At 68.7% G+C, this 18,531-nt stretch overlaps 1 protein-coding gene across 1 annotated transcript; it reads left to right on the forward strand.

The window, feature by feature from the left end:
• Positions 1-529: 529 nt before the first annotated feature.
• LOC310891900 (serine/threonine-protein kinase MARK2-like) lies at positions 530-18,257 on the forward strand (the record flags this gene model as incomplete). The annotated part of the gene is given in 19 exon segments (XM_083854127.1): positions 530-613; positions 3,947-4,126; positions 6,308-6,361; positions 6,495-6,543; positions 6,674-6,739; positions 8,147-8,217; positions 8,347-8,403; positions 9,480-9,716; positions 9,806-9,925; positions 11,246-11,345; positions 11,431-11,543; positions 11,988-12,114; positions 12,574-12,672; positions 12,675-12,760; positions 13,990-14,087; positions 15,327-15,455; positions 16,751-16,957; positions 16,959-17,057; positions 18,227-18,257. Coding segments are annotated over 18 exon segments (1,878 nt in total). The 5' UTR covers positions 530-613; positions 3,947-3,991.
• Positions 18,258-18,531: the final 274 nt, after the last annotated feature.

Here is an 18,531-nt window from a genome sequence, read left to right on the forward strand (position 1 = left end):
CTGCCGAGGGAGGAGGGAAACCGTGGGGGGGGGGGGGGCTGGGGGGGGGTCCCATCCCGTGCGAGGCCGTCCCTTTTGGGCCGTTTTATCCCTTTTTGGCCATTTATTTTTTTTTTAAATTTTTTTAGGGATTTTTTTCCGGCGGGCGCCCAGGTAGGCCCGGCACGCGGGGGGGCCGGGCTCTTTTTTTGGGGGGGGGGGGGGTTTCGCCTCCTTAAGGGTGCCGGAGGCGTTTTGGGGTGGTTTAGGCCTTGTTGGCGACGTCGTCGGGCGCACGGTGACGTCGTCGGGCGCGCGGTGACGTCGCCGGGGACGTGGTGACATCATCGGGCGCGCGGTGACGTCACGCCTCGCCCCGCTGACGCCAACCGCCGGCGGCCGCCCCCGTCCCGTCCCGGCGTCCCCCGCGCTTTCGCCGTTTCCCCCTTTTCTCCCCCCAAATTTCTGACCCCGGCGACTCGAGGGGGGGGCTCCCAGGTCTCCTTTACCCCCCCCCCGTTTGGGGGGGCCCCAACCCCGTCCCACCCCCCTGCGGCGCCGGCGGGAGCCGGTCGAGCCGGTCCGGGAGCGCAGCCGCCACCGCCCCGACGGAGCCAGCGCCGCCGGACCCCCGGTACTGGGGGGGGGGGGGGACACACGGGGGGGGGGTCGAGGGGTGGGGAGAGACCCTTGAGCTGGCCCCGGGGCCGTTTTTGGGGTCCTCGGGGCCGTTTTTGGGGTCCTCGGGGCGCTTTTCTGGTCCTCGGGGGCGTTTTTGGGGTCCCCAGGCCCCATTTTGGGGTCCTTGGGGCCATTTTCAGTTCCTGGGGGGCGTTTTTGGGGTCCCCGGGGCCCTTTTCTGTTCCTCGGGGGCGTTTTTGGGGTCCCCACGCCCCCTTTTGGGTTCATTGGGGCCGTTTTCAGTTATTTGGGATCCATTTTTGGGGTCCCCGGGGCCCTTTTCTGTTCCTCGGGGGCGTTTTTGGGTTCCTTGGGGCCATTTTCAGTTCCTTGGGGCCATTTTTGGGTTCCCTGGGGCCCTTTTCTGTTCCTCGGGGGTGTTTTTGGGGTCCCCACGCCCCGTTTTGGGTTCATTGGGGCCATTTTCAGTTCCTTGGGGCCATTTTTGGGTTCCCCGGGGCCCCTTTCTGGTCCTCGGGGGCGTTTTTGGGGTCTCCACTCTCCGTTTTTGGGTTCATTGCGGCCGTTTTCGGTTATTTGGGATCCATTTTTGGGTTCCCCGGGTCCATTTTTCTGTTCCTCGGGGGTGTTTTTGGGGTCCCCGGGCCCCGTTTTGTGTTCCTCGGGGGCGTTTTTGGGTTCCTTGGGGCCGTTTGCGGTTCCTTGGGGCCGTTTTTGGGGTCCCTAGGCCCCGTTTTGGGTTCACTGGGGCCATTTTCGGTTATTTGGGGCCCATTTTTGGGTTCACCGGGGCCCTTTTTGGGTTCCTTGGGCCCCGTTTTGGGTTCACCAGGGCCATTTTTGGGTTCCCCGGCCCCATTTTTGGGTTCCTCGGGGCCGTTTTCGGTTATTTGGGGCCCTTTTCGGGTTCCCCGGCCCCGTTTTTGGGTCCTTTTGGGGCCCTTTTTGGGTTCCTTGGGGCCGTTTTGGGGCAGCTTTGTCCCTTTGGGGTCTTCCCTCCCCCACACCCCGTCCCCAAAATGCCGGCCCGCACCAACACCCCAAAAGCAGCACCCAGGGGTGTTGTGCCCCCCCCCCCACACACCCACTCCGCCAGGTTCGTTAAGCTAACGAGCACGGGGCGCTGACGAGGAGCCGCGCTCTTGGTAGCCGCAGGGGACGGCGCCAGCCCGGGATCGCCGCCGCCCGCGGGGGCCGATTCGGTCCCACGCGAGCCCGGGTTCTTGGGAGCAAAAGCGTCCCCAAAAAACCCCCAAATCAACCCAAAAATGAACCCGGGACCCCCCCCCCCCTTTCCCCGCCCCCCCCACAAGGCACGACCTTGGGAAGCCGGCGGCGCCCGGGGCCCTCGAGCGCCGCCGATAAGAGGGGCGAGAGAAATGCCAGGCATTTGGCACGGCGGGGGGGGGGGGGGCGACGGGAGCCCCTCCGAACGGGGCAAAAAAATCCCTTTTTGGGTCTTTCCGCCCCGCCGCGGCTCCTTCCCCCTTGCGCAGCCGGGAAAACCGGCGTAAACCCGCGCCGCTTTCGCCGTTCCGGGCGGTTTTCACCCCAGTTTTCGGACAGCGGCTCTGCCCTGCCTTCACCCTCGCCCGCCGAGCGGGGGGGGGTCGCGGTGCAGGCGCCGGTTTCCCCCAAAATCCCCCAAATCCCCCCCAAATCTCCCCGGCGGCTCGGCCATATGGCGAGCGGCGCCTCCCGCCCCGTTGCCACAGCAGTTTTTTGGCAGAAAACCACCGTTTTCTTCACCTTCCGATCCCCGGGGGGGGGGAGGCGGCATGAAGGCCCCGGTTTTAGAAGGAGGGGGAGGAAAACGGGTTTTTTTTACCCCAAATCCCACCGTTTTGGGGTCGGGGAGGGGGGGGACCGTGAAGCCCCCCACCCATGGGAGCGCCCCGCGGCGGTTGCGCCATCGGCGGGCGAGAAACGAAAGCTTCCGCCGGCGGCTTCCTCCTGGCGGGGAGGGGCCCCCCCCCGACACCCCCCCTCCTTCCTAATTAACCGCCCGAGCGTTAATTAGGAGCTTTTCCCCTCCGGGGGTGCCCTTTTTGTAAGCTGGGGGGGGTGGGGGGGGGACGCGGCCCCCTAAAACCGGCCCCGGGGCCCCAAAATCCTGCGGTGTTTGGAGCTTCCCCCAGTTTGGGGGGGGGGGGGGGGGGCTGCTCGTTTTGGGGGAGAATCCGTGTTTCCGGGTGACCGGCTGCGGGGAGGGGGGCGCGGGATTTGGGGCTGGATGTTTGGGGTTCGGGCTGGGAGATTTGGGGCCGATTGTGTCAGGTTCGGGATCACGGATTTGGGGCCGATTGTGTCAGGTTCGGGATCACGGATTTGGGGCCGAAATTGTGGAGTTTGGGCTCACGGATTTGGGGCCGAATGTGGGGGGTTTGGGCTCGGAGATTTGGGGCCAAATGTGGGGGGTTTGGGCTCGGAGATTTGGGGCTGAAATTGTGGGGTTTGGGCTCACGGATTTGGGGTCAAACGTGGGGGTTTGGGCTCGGAGTTCTGGGGCTGAAATTGTGGAGTTTGGGCTCACGGATTTGGGGTCAAACGTGGGGATTTGGGCTCAGAGATTTGGGGCCAAATGTGGGGGGTTTGGGCTTGGAGATTTGGGGCTGAAATTGTGGGGTTTGGGCTCGGAGATTTGGGGCCAAATGTGTCAGGTTTGGGCACAGAGATTTGGAGCTGTAATTGTGGAGTTTGGGGTCAAACATGGGGGTTTGGGCTCGGAGTTTTGGGGCTGAACTTGTGGAGTTTGGGCTCGGAGATTTGGGGCTGAACGTGTGGAGTTTTGGGCTCACGGATTTGGGGTTGAACATGGGGGTTTGGGCTCAGAGATTCGGGGCCAAACACGAGGCGTTTGAGCTTCCTGATCCAGCGGGACCCCCGGCATCCAAACTCCCCGGTTTCGGGTCACACCCCCCCCGTTTATTTTTGCCCCCTCCCACCCCCATTTTGGGGCCGGATCCCAGTACCCGGCTGCCCCCGTTTCCGGCTCCTCCGGGCCCCATCCCACCCTAATCCCACTGCAAATCGAGGTTCGGGGGGGGGGCCCCCGGGGCCCTGCCCTATGTCTCCCCCCCCCAGGGACGGTTTCCGCCGGAACCGTCCCCCCCCCACACCTCATCCCCGTCCCCCCCCCTCCGGGGGAGCCCGAAACCGCGGCGCTTGCGTCAGGTATCGGGGGCGGCTCCCGGCCCGCCCGGGGCGCGGCTGGGCGCACCCGGACTTTGCTCCCTGCCCCGCCGAGCCCCCCCCCCAAAAAAAAATAAGGGGGTGGGGGGGCACCGTATCCCCCTTTTTCACCCCCCCAAATTTTCCCCCACAGCCGGCGCTGGGCCACGCGGAGGGCAAGGGGGGCGGGAAGCCCACCATGCTGCGGGGCCGCGGCTCGGCCCCGTCCGCCGAGGAGCAGCCCCACGTCGGCAACTACCGGCTGCTGAAAACCATCGGCAAGGGCAACTTCGCCAAGGTCAAGCTGGCCCGCCACGTCCTCACCGGCAAGGAGGTGGGTGGCACGGGGATGGGGTTCCAGGGGGGGTCGTCCCCCCCCCCGGGGGGTGGCACCGCCACGGGGACGGGGGCTTGGAGTTTGTCCCGTGGGGACGGGGTCTGGGTGCTCGCCCTGGGGGTGACACCGTGGGGACGGGGTCTTGGTGGTCACTCTGGGGGTGACACCGCTGTGGGGATGGGGTCTTGGAGTTTGTCCCGTGGGGACTGGGTGCTCGCCCCGTGGGGATGGGGTCTGGGTGCTCGTCCTGGGGGTGACACTGCTGTGGGGATGGGGTCTGGGTGCTCGCCCCATGGGGACGGGGTCTGGGTGCTCACCCTGGGGGTGACACCGCTGTGGGGACGGGGGCTTGGAGTTTGTCCCGTGGGGACTGGGTGCTCACCCCGTGGGGATGGGGTCTGGGTGCTCGTCCTGGGGGTGACACTGCTGTGGGGATGGGGTCTTGGTGCTCGCCCCATGGGGATGGGGTCTGGGTGCTTGTCCTAGGGGTGACCCCATGGGGTCGGGGTCTGGGTGCTCGCCCCATGGGGACGGGGTCTGGGTGCTCGCCCTGGGGGTGACACTGCCGTGGGGATGGGCTCCAGGTGCTTGTCCCATGGGGACGGGGTCTGGGTGCTCACTCTGGGGGTGACACCGTGGGGACAGGGTCTGGGTGCTCACCCCATGGGGATGGGCTCCGGGTGCTTGTCCTGGGGGTGACACCGCTGTGGGGATGGGGTCTGGGTGCTCGCCCCATGGGGATGGGGTCTGGGTGCTCGCCCTGGGGGTGACACCGTGGGGATGGGCTCCAGGTGCTCGCCCTGGGGGTGACACCATGGGGACAGGGTCTTGGTGCTCCCCTGGGGGTGACACCACCATGGGGATGGGGTCTGGGTGCTCCCCCTGGGGGTGACACCGTGGGGACGGGGTCTTGGTGCTTGCCCCATCGAGATGGGGTCTGGGTGCTTGTCCTGGGGGTGACACCGCTGTGGGGGCAGGCTCCAGGTGCTCACCCCGGGGGGTGACACCGTGGGGACGGGGTCTGGGTGCTCCCCCTGGGGGTGACACTGCCGTGGGGACGGGGTCTTGGAGTTTGTCCTGTGGGGACGGGGTCTTGATGCTCCCCCTGGGGGTGACACCACCATGGGGATGGGGTCTGGGTGCTCGCCCTGGGGGTGACACCGTGGGGACGGGGTCTTGGTGCTCACACCATGGGGATGGGGTCTGGGTGCTTGTCCTGGGGGTGACACCGCTGTGGGGACGGGGCCTTGGAGTTCATCCCATGGGTGCTGCCACCATGGGGACAGGCTCCTGGTGCTCGCCCCGTGGGTGTCACCGCCGCGGGGACAGGGTCTTGGTGCTCGCCCCATGGGGATGGGCTCTGGGTGCTCACCCTGGGGGTGACACCGTGGGGACGGGGTCTTGGTGCTCCCCCTGGGGGTGACACCACCATGGGGATGGGGTCTGGGTGCTTGCCCTGGGGGTGACACTGTGGGGACGGGGTCTTGGTGCTCACCCCATGGGGACGGGCTCTGGGTGCTGGTCCTGGGGCTGACACTGCTGTGGGGACGGGGTCTGGGTGCTCACCCCATGGGGACGGGGTCTGGGTGCTCACTTTGGGGGTGACACCACCATGGGGACGGGGTCTTGGTGCCCACCCCATGGGGACAGGCTCCTGGTGCTCGTCCTGGGGGTGATGCCGCTGTGGGGACGGGGCCTTGGAGTTCGTCCCATGGGTGCTGCCACCATGGGGACAGCCTCTTGGTGCTCGCCCTGTGGGTGCCACCACCGTGGGGACAGGCTCCTGGTGCTCACCCCAGGGGTGACACCATGGGGACAAGTTCCTGGTGCTCACCCCGTGGGTGTCACCGCCGTGGGGACGGGCTCTTGGAGTTTGCCCTCTGGGTGACACCATGGGGACGGGCTCCTGGTGCTCGCCCCATGGGTGACACCGCCGTGGGGACGGGCTCTGGGTGCTCCCCCCGTGGGCGACGCTGCGGGACGGAGGCGGACACGGGGACGGCCCCAGGCTCTCGTCCTCGCCACGTGAGCCCCCACCGTGGCGTGGGGACAGCCCGGGGCCCCCCCATTTCCCCCCCCCCCCCCTCGAGTGCCACCGTGGGGCAGGGACAGCCCTGGGGACACCCGTGGGGACAATCCCGTCCCTCACCTGTCTCCCCCCCCGCCCCGTCCCTGCAGGTGGCCGTGAAAATCATCGACAAGACGCAGCTCAACTCCTCCAGCCTACAGAAGGTGAGGACCCCCCCCTCAACCCCCCCCGTGTCCCCCCCCCCAATCCCCCAGGGACCATCGGGGTGCCGATTTGGGGACGGGGACGAGGGGGGGGGACACACGCACGGTGTCTGACCCCCCCATTTCCCCGCAGCTCTTTCGGGAAGTGCGAATAATGAAGGTCCTGAACCACCCCAACATAGGTGAGCCCCCCCTTGGTGCCGTGCAGGGGCTTTGTGCCCCCCCCTTCTCCTTGGGGACGGGGTGGGGGGGCTGCAGAGGTGTAGGGGGGGGGTCCTGGGCGCCCCCCCAGCCCCGCTCGGCCTCTTGCAGTGAAGCTCTTTGAGGTGATCGAGACGGAGAAGACGCTCTACCTCGTCATGGAGTACGCCAGCGGGGGTGAGCCGCGGGACGGGGACGGGGGGGCAAGGGTGGGGACAGGGGGACGGGGGCGGGGACAGGGCAGGGGACATGGAAGGGGACGGGGGGACAGGGTGATGGGGACAAGGATGGGGACAAGGGTGGGGACAGGGGGACGGGGATGGTGGCGGGGACAGGGCAGGGGATGAGGATTGGGGATGGGGACAGGGCAGGGGACAGGGTGACGGGGACAAGGATGGGGACAGGGCAGGGGATGAGGATTGGGGATGGGGACAGGGTGACAGGGACAAGAATGGGGGACAGGGCAGGGGACAAGGATTGGGGATGGGGACAGGGTGACAGGGACAAGAATGGGGGACAGGGCAGGGGACGAGGATGGGGGACAGGGCAGGGGACAAGGATGGGGACAGGGGATAAGGATGGGGACGGGGATGGTGGTGGGGACAGGGCAGGGGATGAGGATTGGGGATGGGGACAGGGACAGGGACAAGGATGGGGGACAAGGAAGGGGACGGGGACAGGGATGGGGGCAGTGACAGGGCAGGGGACAAGGGTGGGGACGGGGATGGTGGCGGGGACAGGGCAGGGGATGAGGATTGGGAATGGGGACAGGGTGACAGGGACAAGGATGGGGGACTAGGAAGGGGACAGGGACAGGGCAGGGGACAAGGAAGGGGACAGGGAGGGGGGACGGGGGGACAGGGTGACAGGGACAAGGATGGGGACAGGGGATGGGGACTGGGACAGGGGGACGGGGATGGTGGCGGGGACAGGGCAGGGGATGAGGATTGGGAATGGGGACAGGGCAGGGGACGAGGATTGGGGATGGGGACGGGGACAGGGCTGGGGGACAAGGAAGGGGACGGGGCGACGGGGACAAGGATGGGGACGGGGACAGGGCAGGGGATGAGGATTGGGGATGGGGACAGGGCAGGGGACAAGGGTTGGGACGGGACAAGGATGGGGACAAGGATGGGGGACGGGGATGGGGACAGGGCTGGGGGACAAAGAAGAGGACGGGGATGATGGCAAGGATGGGGACGGGGATAGGGACAGGGCTGGGGGACAAGGAAGGGGACGGGGATGGGGACAGGGCTGGGGGACGAGGAAGAGGACGGGGATGATGGCAAGGATGGGGACAGGGGGATAGGGACAAGGTTGGGGATGGGGACAGGGCAGGGGACAAGGACTCGGACAGGGGGACGGGGACAGAGCAGGGGACAAGGATGGAGACGGGGGGATGAGGACGGGGACAGGGGGATGGGGACAAGGATGGGGACGGGGACAGGGCAGGGGACAAGGACTTGAACAGAGGGATGGGGACAAGGACGAAATACAAGGACAGGGACAGGGAGAGGGCAGGGGACAGGGACAAGGCCAGGGGACAGGGACAAGGCCACCTCTCACCCCCTCCCTCTCCCCCAGGCGAGGTCTTCGACTACCTGGTGGCCCACGGGCGCATGAAGGAGAAGGAGGCCCGGGCCAAGTTCCGACAGGTGTGGGGGGGGGGGGGACGGACACCCCCTAGGGACCCCCGGGGGGGGACACCGCGACCCCGGGGGACCCCCGTGTGATGCCCCTGGGGGGCGGGGGGCCCCCCTGTGACACCCCCCCGTCTCTTGCAGATAGTGTCTGCCGTGCAGTACTGTCACCAGAAGTTCATTGTACATAGAGACCTGAAGGTGAGGAGCCCTGGGGGGGGTGGGGGGGCTTCTTGGCACCCGGGACCCCCGGGAGCACCCCCCCAGCCCCCTGTGGTGTTCCTTGGGTGCCCCACTTCTGCCCCCACAACCCTCCTGAACCCCCCCCCGCCCCCCCCAGGGTCACAGCGTCAGGCCCCTGCCTGTCCCCAACCCCAGGGCAGCACCCAGGACCCCTGGGGTGGCACCCGGGGACCCCCCCGAGTCCTTTGGGGACACCCCCAGAAAGATCTGGGGACCCCCGGGGTGGTACCTGGACGCCCCCAGGTCCTTTGGGGACACCCCCAGGTCCCCCAGAAACACCTGGGGACCCCCGAGTTGTCACCTGAGCACCCCCAGCCTCCCCCAGAAACACCTGGGGACCCCCAGGGCATCACCCGGACACCCCCAGGTCCTCTGGGTACCCCCGGGGTGGCACCCGGACACCCCCGGGTACACCTGGAGACCCCCGGGGTGGCACCTGGACCCCCCCAGGCCCCCTGGAACCACCCGGGGACCCCCAGGGCAGCACCCAGACACCCCCAGGTCCTTCAGGGACACCCCCGGGTACACCTGGGGACCCCTGGGGTGGCACCTGGACACCCCCAGGCCCCCTAGAAACACCTTGGGACCCCCAGGGCAGCACCCAGGGACCCCCAGGGCAGCACCCAGGGACCCCCAGGTCCTTTGGGGGCACCCCCGGGACAGCAGCCGGACACCCCCAGGCCCCCTGGAAACACCCGGGGACCCCCGGGGCAGCACCCAGAAACACCCGGGGACCCCCAGAAACATCCGGGGACCCCCAGGGCGTCACCCGGACACCCCACAAGACCCCCGGGACAGCACCCAGACACCCCCAGGCCCCCTGGAAACACCCAGGGACCCCCGGGCCATCACCCGGACACCCCCAGGGTCACGTTTGGGACCCCCAAGGTCACGTTTGGGACCCCCAGAGTCACATTTGAGACCCCCAAGGTCACGTTTGGGACCCCCAGGGCTGCGTTCGGATGCCCCAACAGCCCCCAAACCCCCCCCCCCCCGCGGCGCTGACCCCCGTCTCCCACCCCCCTCTCCGGCAGGCGGAGAACCTGCTGCTGGACGCCGACATGAACATCAAGATCGCCGACTTCGGGTTCAGCAACGAGTTCACGTTCGGGAACAAGCTGGACACCTTCTGCGGGTCCCCCCCCTACGCTGCCCCCGAGCTCTTCCAGGGCAAGAAGTACGACGGCCCCGAGGTCGACGTCTGGAGCCTGGGCGTCATCCTCTACACCCTGGTCAGCGGCTCCCTGCCCTTCGACGGGCAGAACCTCAAGGTAACGACCCCCCCACCGATCACTGGGGGTCTCCGGGGGCTGGTTTTGTCCCCCCCCACGTCTCTTCTGACGGGTGTTGCCCCCCCCAGGAGCTGCGGGAGCGGGTGCTGCGGGGCAAGTACCGCATCCCCTTCTACATGTCGACTGACTGCGAGAACCTGCTGAAGAAGTTCCTCATCCTCAACCCCACCAAGCGGGGCACCCTGGAGGTGAGGGGGGCGGGCGCCCCCTTGGAGACCCCCCCCAGCGTTGTCCTGAGTGCCCCCAAGACCCCCCACCATTCTCCTGTGCGTCCCCAGGGTGTTTCTGGGCACCCCCAAAGAAACCCCATACACCCCCAGCATGGTTCTGGGTACCCCCAGCATGCTCCTGGGGCAACCTCGGACACCCCCAGGGTGTTCTTGGGCACCCCAAAGACCCCCCAGACACCCCCAGAATGGTTCTGGGCACCCCCAGCGTGCTCTCAGGCACCCCAAAGACCCCCAGAGAGCCCCAGTGTGCTTCTAGGGCACCCCTGGACATCCCCAGAGAGCTCCTGGACACCCCAAAGACCCGCCAGACACCCCCAGCATGGTTCTGGGCACCCTCAGCGTGCTCCTAGGGCACCCCTGAACACCCCCAGTGTGCTCTCTGGCACCCCAAAGACCCCCAGAGAGCCCCAGTGTGCTTCTAGGGCACCCCTGGACACCCCCAGAGAGCTCCTGGACACCCCAAAGACCCCCAGATACCCCCCAGCATGGTTCTGGGCACCCCCAGTGTGCTCTTAGGGCACCCTTAGAGACCCCAGGTGTGTTCTTAGGCACCCCAAAGACCCCCCCAGACCCCCCCAGAATGGTTCTGGGCACCCCCAGCGTGCTCTCAGGCACCCCAAAGACCCCCAGAGAGCCCCAGTGTGCTTCTAGGGCGCACCTGGACACCCCCCGAGAGCTCCTGGCCACCCCAAAGACCTCCAGATACTCACCAGCATGGTTCTGGGTACCCCCAGCATGCTTTTAGGGCACCCTTGGGGTCCCTCAGTGTGTTCTTGGGCACCCCAAAGACCCCCCAGACACCCTCAGAATGGTTCTGGATACCCCCAGCGTGCTCCTGGGGCAACCTCGGACACCCTCAGGGTGTTCCTGGGCACCCCAAAGACCCCCAGATACCCCCCAGCATGGTTCTGGACACCCCCAGTGTGGTCTCGGGCACCCCAAAGACCCCCAGAGAGCCCCAGTGTGCTCCTAGGGCACCCCTGTACAACCCCAGTTTGCTCCTGAGCACCCCAAAGACCCCCCCAGGCCCCCCAGCGTGGTTCTGGGCACCCCCGGAGTGCTCCTGGGGCACCCCAAAAAGCTCTGGACACCCCCAGCACAGCCCCAGGTGCCCCTGGAGCATCCCTCGCCCCCCCACAAATGGCCTTGCGTACCCCAGAGACCCCAAACATCACCCCCCAGAGACCTCAGGGTGCCCCCTGGGACCCCGAATGTCACCCTAGAAACCCCCTGACCCCCCCCCCTTTTCCCTCGTTGTCCCCCCCCGACTCCCAACAGCAAATCATGAAAGACCGCTGGATGAACGTGGGCCACGAGGATGACGAGCTGAAGCCCTACATGGAGCCCGTGCCAGACTACAAGGACCCCCGGCGGACAGGTGGGGCCGTGGGGTGCCCTATATCCCCTTGGGGGATTTGGGGTGCCCCCCCCCGGGTCCCCTAACGAGCCTGGCTGTCCCCCAGAGCTGATGGTGTCCATGGGGTACACGCGGGAGGAGATCCAGGAGTCGCTGGTGGGGCAGAAGTACAACGAGGTGATGGCCACCTACCTGCTGCTGGACCACAAGAGCTCGGAGGTGCGGGGACCTTGGGGACGGGGGGGACACCGCTGCGGGGGGGGGACACCGCGGGGCAGGGGGGGGGCGGGGAAATGGGGACACAAAGCCGGGGGGGGGACACAGCAGGGAGCGGGGCCACCAAGGGGAGGAGAGGGAAGGGACGCGGGGGTCACCGTCCTCCCCCGGGGGTGTCCCCACGTCACACCTTGAGCCTGTGACCCCCCCAGGCCGTGTCACCGTGTCCCCAGCTGTCCCCCCCCAGTGCCACCGCGTCCCCCGCTGCCCCCCCCCACCCCCCCCGTGCCACCACATCCCCATCTCCGCGTCCTCATGCACCGGCTGCGTCCCCGTGCCCCGGCGTCCACGCTCCCCCTCGTGTGTCCCCCCCCCAACCTTGTCCCCTGTCCCCCCCCCGTCCCCTCGGTCCCCTCTCACCCCGTGTGTCCCCCCCCACCCCCCCAGCTGGACGAGAGCCTGGCGCTGAAGCCGCGGGCGGCCCCGGACCTGGCCAACAGCTCAGCACCCTCGCCGGCGCACAAGGTGCAGCGCAGCGTCTCCACCAACCCCAAGCGCCGCGTCAGCGACCAGGGTGAGCCCTGCGGCGTGGGGGGGGGGCAGCAGGGATGGGTCCCCCCCCCAGCTTGGGGATGGGACCCCCCCCCAAGCTTGGGGACATCCCGGGGGGGCATAGAAAGGGGTTTTGGGGGGGGTGACGCTGCTTTTCCCCCCCTGTCAGCGACCAGGGTGAGCCCTGTGGGGTGGGGGGGGGGCAGCAGGGATGGCCCCCCCCCCCAGCAGCTTGGGGACATCCTGGGGGGCACAGAAGGGGGTTTTGGGGGGGGGTGATGCTGATTTCCCCCCCCCCCCCCTCCATCAGTGGCCAGGGTGAGCCCTGCGGGGTGGGGGGGGGGGCAGCGGGGACGGGCCCCCTGCATGGCTTGGGGACGCCCCTGGTGGGGAGGGGGGGGGGGGCACAGAAGGGGGTTTAAGGAGGGGTGACACTGATTTCCTTCTGGGGGGGTGACGCTGATTTTTTCCCCCCCCGCAGCCGGCCTCTCCATCCCCACCTCGTCGTCCTACTCGAAGAAGACGCAGGCGGCCAACGCCGAGAACAAGCGGGCGGCGGCAGCGGCGGACGAGGAGGGGGGGGGCGGCGAGCGGGCAGCACCGCCAAGGTCCCCCCCAGCCCCCTGCCCGGCCTCGAGCGCGCCAAGGGCACCCCCTCGCCCTCCACGGTCAGCGCGGGGTGCTCGGGGTGGGGGGGGGGGGCATGGTCCTGGGGGGGTTTGGGGTGGGGTTTGGGGTGGGTTTGGGGGGTCGGGGGGGTTTTGGGGTGGGTTTTGGGGGGCCGGGGGGGGCGGCGTGTGGGTTTAGGGGCCAGGGGGTGCAGCAGCTGTGTTTTGGGGTGGGTTTGGGGGGCCGGGGGGGCGGCGGGGGGGTTTTGGGGTGGGTTTGGGGGCTGCGGGGGGGGTTTGGGTGGGTTTGGGGGGTCATGGGGGGGGGTTGGGGGGGGTTTGGGGTGGGTTTTGGGGGCTGCGGGGGGGGGGGGGTGGGGTGGGTTTGGGGGGCCGGGGGGGGGGGTTTGGGGTGGGTTTGGGGGCTGCGGGGGGGGTTTGGGGGGCCGGGGGAGGGCGGCGGGGGGGGGTTTGGGGTGGGTTTGGGGGGTCATGGGGGGGGGGTTTGGGGTGGGTTTGGGGGGCCGGGGGGGGCGGCGGGGGATTTGGGGGGCTGGGGGCCTGGTACCTGTATTTTGGGGTGGGTTTTGGGGGGCCGGGGGTCCCGGCACCTGCATTTTTGGGGTGGGTTTGGGGGACTGGGGTGCCTGAGTCCCCCGTTTGGGGTGGGTTTGGGGGGCCGGGCCATCTGGTTCCTGCATTTTTGGGGTGTTTTTTTGGTGCCAGAACCCTTGTTTCCTCTATTTTTGGGTGTTTTGGGGTTCCAGAGCCCCCCTTCGCCCCATTTTGGGTTGCTTTTGGGGTTCCAGAGCGCCCCTTTCCCCCATTTTGGGTTGGTTTTGGGGTTCTAGAGCCCCCCTTTCCCCTATTTTGGGATGGTTTTGGGGTTCCAGAGCCCCCCTTTCCCCCATTTTGGGGTTCCAGAGCCCCCCTTTCCCCCATTTCAGGATGCTTTTAGGGTTCCAGAGCCCCCCTTTCCCCATTTTGGGTTGCTTTTGGGGTTCCAGAGCCCCCCTTTCCCCATTTTGGGTTGCTTTTGGGGTTCCAGAGCCCCCCTTTACCCTATTTTGGGATACCAGAGCCCCCCTTCGCCCCATTTTGGGTTGCTTTTGGGGTACCAGAGCCCCCTTTCCCCCCATTTTGGCGTGCTTCGGGCACCCGACCCCGCTCCCCAGAACAACCTTGGGGTGCCAGGACCCCCTTCCCCCCCCCCCCCCCCCCCGATCTCGGGGTGACTGCGGGGCTCCCCCCCCCCGTGCCCCCCCCCAACTAACCCCCCTGCCCCACAGAACAGCGTCCTCTCCACGGGCACCACGCGCAGCCGGAACTCCCCCCTGCTCGACCGCGCCAGCCTGGGCCAGAGCTCGCTGCAGAACGGCAAGGACAGGTGGGGACCCCCCCCAAACCACCCCCCCGGCACCCCCTGTCCCCCCCTAACTGCCCCCCTGCACCCCCTAACTGCCCCCTTGCACCCCCTAACCTCCCCTAACTGCCCCCCTGCACCCCCTAACTGCCCCCCTGCACCCCTAACCTCCCCTAACTGCCCCCCTGCACCCCCTAACTGCCCCCCTGCACCCCCTAACCTCCCCTAACCGCCCCCTTGCACTCCCTAACCACCCCCTTGCACCCCCTAACCTCCCCTAACTGCCCCCCTGCACCCCCTAACTGCCCCCTTGCACTCCCTTGCACTGCCTAACCGCCCCCTAACCTCCCCTAACTGCCCCCCTGCACCCCCTAACCTCCCCTAACTGCCGCCCCGCACCCCCTAATTGCCCCCCTGCACCCCGTAACCTCCCCTAACTGCCCCCCTAACACCCCCTAACCTCCCCTAACACCCCCTAACCTCCCCTAACTGCCCCCTTGCACCCCCTAACTGCCCCCTTGCACCCCCTTGCACTGCCTAACCGCCCCCTAACCTCCCCTAACTGCCCCCCCGCACCCCCTAACTGCCCCCTAACCGCCCCCTTGCACTCCCTAACCACCCCCTTGCACCCCCTAACCTCCCCTAACTGCCCCCTTGCACCCCCTTGCACTGCCTAACCGCCCCCTAACCTCCCCTAACTGCCCCCCTGCACCCCCTAACTGCCCCCTTGCACCCCCTTGCACTGCCTAACCGCCCCCTAACCTCCCCTAACTGCTCCCTTGCACCCCCTAACCTCCCCTAACTGCCCCCTAACCGCCCCCTTGCACCCCCTAACCACCCCCTTGCACCCCCTAACCGCCCCCTTGCGCCCCCTAACTGCTCCCCTGCACCCCCTTGCACCCCCTAACTGCCCCCTTGTGCCCCCTAACCTCCCCTAACTGCCCCCCTTGCACCCCCTAACTGCCCCCCTTGCACCCCCTAACTACCCCCTTGCACCCCCTAACTGCCCCCCTGCACCCCCTAACCTCCCCTAACTGCCCCCCTGCACCCCCTAACCTCCCCTAACTGCCCCCCTGCACCCCCTTGCACCTCCTAACTGCCCCCTTGCACCCCCTTGCACCTCCTAACTGCCCCTTGCACCCCTTGCACCTCCTAACTGCCCCTTGCGCCCCCTAACCTCCCCTAACCGCCCCTCTTACACCCCCTAACTGCCCCCTGCACCCCCTAACTGCCCCCCCCGCGCCCCCGCTTTTCTCTCCTTAGCCTGCCCGCCCCGGGCTGCCGACCCTCGCCCGCCGCCCCCCCGGCCCCGGGGGCCCCCCCGCGGCCCCGGCAGCACCCGAAACCCGCCGCGGCCCCCGCCGACGCCAACTGCGAGGGGCCCCGACCCAGGCAAGGCCCCGCGGCCGCGCTGCCCCCCCCCTGCCCCCCAACCCCGGCGCGGGGCCCACACCTGGGGGGGGGGGGTGGGAGAAAAGTGGGGGGGGGGGTCCTGGGGGGAGGGGGTGTACCCTGCCCCCCCCCAGTTGGGGATGGGGAAGATTCGGGGTCCTGCGGGGCACCCCAGGGTGCCAGGGGGTGGTGTGGGGTGGGGGTGACCCCAATGGGTCCCCCCCCCAGGGTGTTGTAGGGTGGCGGGGGGGGGCACCGGTGGCCCCCAGTGGGTCCTCGGGGTGGTGGGGAGTGATGAGGGACACTGCCAGGTCCCTTGGGTGCCATTGGGTGACCCCTTGCATGTCCCTTGGGTGCTGGCAGGTCCCCTGGGTGCCATTGGGGTGCTGGTGGTCCCCTGGGTGCCAGCAGGTCCTTTGGGTGCTGGTGACCCCTTGCATGTCCTTTGGGTGCTGACAGGTCCCATGGGTGCCATTGGGGTGCTGGTGACCCCCTGCATGTCCCTTGGGTGCTATTGGGGTGCCAGTGGCCCCCGCACACCCCTAGGGTCCCACACTGGTCCCACAGGGTGCTGGTGGCCCCAGCGGGTCCCTAGGGTGCCATTGGTCACCCCGGGGTGATGGGGGGACCCCGGCAGGTCCCTTGGGTGCTGCAGCTCCCTTGGGTGCCCCAGCTCACCCTGCAGTCCCAGGGGTGATGGGGGGGATCCCGGCAAGTCCCTTGGGTGCCACAGGTCCCCAAGGTGCCCCAGGTCACCCTGCTGTCCCCGGGGTGATGGGGGGACCCCGGCAGGTCCCTTGGGTGCTGCAGGTCCCTTGGGTGCCCCGGGTCACCCTGCAGTCCCCAGGGTGATGGGGGGACCCCGGCAGGTCCCTTGGGTGCCGCAACTCCCTTGGGTACCCTGGCTCACCCCGCAGTCCCCAGGGGTGATGGGGGGGATCCCGGCAGGTCCCTTGGGTGCCACAGGTCACCCTGCAGTCCCTAGGGTGATGGGGGGACCCTAGCAGGTCCTTTGGGTGCCCAGGGTCACCCTGCAGTCCTGGGGATGATGGGGGGGACCCCAGCAGGTCCCTTGGGTGCCCCAGGTCCCCGAGGTGCCCTGGGTCACCCTGTGGTCCCCAGGGTGATGGGGAGGACCCCGGCAGCTCCCTTGGGTGCCCCGGCTCACCCCGCGGTCCCCAAGGAGGCGGGCGGGTGGGTCAGCGTTGGGAGGGGGGGGTCACCCGCCTCTCCCACCTCGACTAACGCGGGGCTACCCCCCCCCCCCGTCCCTTTTTGTGTGTCCCCCCCAACAGCGCGGCCCCGGCGCGGGTGCCGGTGGCGTCGCCGTCGGCGCACAACATCAGCCAGGGGCTGTGCGAGCGGCCCAGCTTCCCCCGCGGCGTCCAGAGCCGCAGCACCTTCCACGCCGGGCAGCTGCGGCAGGCGCGCGACCAGGCCCCCCTGCCCTACGCCGTGCCCCCCCCCGCCACCGCCGCCCCCCCCCCACCACCACCACCACCCCCCTCCGGCCTCCCCCTCGGGCGCCAGCCAGGGCGGCGGCGGCCGCCGCGGGCCCTCCGCCAGCCTCTTCAGCAAGTTCACCTCCAAGTTCGTCCGCAGGTGAGCCTCCGCGGCCTCCCCCCCCCCCCACGAAAAAAAAACTCTTTTTTTTTCCTTCCCCCCCCCCGGCCCCAAATCTGGGGCGTCTGCGTCCTCCTGTGTGGCCCCACAGCGCTGCCTCGGGATCCTCCGTGTCCCCCCCCCCGTCCCCCTTCTGTGTCCCCCTGCTGTGTGGCCCCCCCCTCGTCCCCTTTCTGTGTCCCCCCCCCAGCCCCTCATCCCCCCCCCGGCCCCCTTCTGTGTCCCCCTGCTGTGTGGCCCCCCCCATCCCCTTTCTGTGTCCCCCCCCCCGGCCCCCTTCTGTGTCCCCCTGCTGTGTGCCCCCCCCAGCCCCTCGTCCCCCTTTCTGTGCCCCCCCCAGCCCCTCGTCCCCCCTTTGTGTCCCCCCCCCAGCCCCTCGTCCCCTTCTGTCCCCACCCTCGTCCCCTTTCTGTGTCCCCCCCCCCTGCTGTGCCCCCCCCCCCATTTGTCCCTTAGGGGCCTCCCCATCCCCTTCTGTGTTGCCCCCCCCCCCCCCCATCGTCCCTTTGGGGCTCCTCCACTTCCTTCTGTGTCCCCCCCTGTCCCCCCCCCTCATCCTTTTGGGGTCCCTTGTCCCCCTTCTGTCCCCCCCCGCTTCTGTCCCCCCCCCCCTTGTGTCCCCCCCCCCTCTTTGTGCCCCCCTTCTTGTCCCTCTGGGGGTCCCTCTGTGCCCTCCAGCCACTTGTCCCCCCCCCCCCCCGTGTCCTCTCTGTGTCCCCTCCTTGTCCCCCCCCCCCAGGGCTCCTCAGGTGCCCCTCTTGTCCCCCTTTGTCCCCCCCCGTGCCCCCCCCGGGGCTCTTCCTGTCCCCTCAGTGTCCCTTCTCCCCCCCCCTTGCGTCTCCTCCTGTCCCCCCTCCTTTGCCCCCCCCCCCGTTGTCCCGTGCCCCCCTCCCCTCTGTGTGCTGCCGCAGGGCTGGGGGGGGGGCGCAGCAGTGTCGGGGGGGGGGCTCCCGCTTCTCCCCTCCCCACCCCCAAGGTCCTCCCGCCGAGCCCATCCCCGCTTGGGGTGCCATGGTTTTTTTTTGGGGGGGGGGGGACGGACGGACGGACACCCCCGCATCCAGGGGTCCCGGGGGCGGGGAGGGGGCTGCGCCGCCCTGTGCCCCCCCCCTCCCAACGCCGCCCTTCTCTTCTGTTTGTCTTTGTAGAAATCTGTCTTTCAGGTTTGCCAGAAGGTAGGCGCCGCGGCTGCCCCCCCCCCCCCCGGCCCCCCCCCGGCCCCCCCGTTACCCCTTTTACCCCCCCACCCCCCCCCCAAATAAAAAAGCCTCGGCATGGCCCCCACCCCGCTGTCCCCGTGTCCCCCTGTCCCCGTGCTGTCTGTCCGCCTGGGTCTCGCTGCGGGGGGGGGGTGAGGGGGGGGGGCGTAGGGTGTGGAGGGGGCTGCGTGCCCCCCCCCCCGGCCCCCCCCCGCACTCACCGCAGCGTCTCCACGCGCTCCTTGCTCTCGGGC

The sequence above is a fragment of the Anser anser genome (assembly GCF_964211835.1).
Source record: "Anser anser genome assembly, contig: HAP1_SCAFFOLD_712, whole genome shotgun sequence".
NCBI lineage: Eukaryota > Metazoa > Chordata > Aves > Anseriformes > Anatidae > Anser > Anser anser.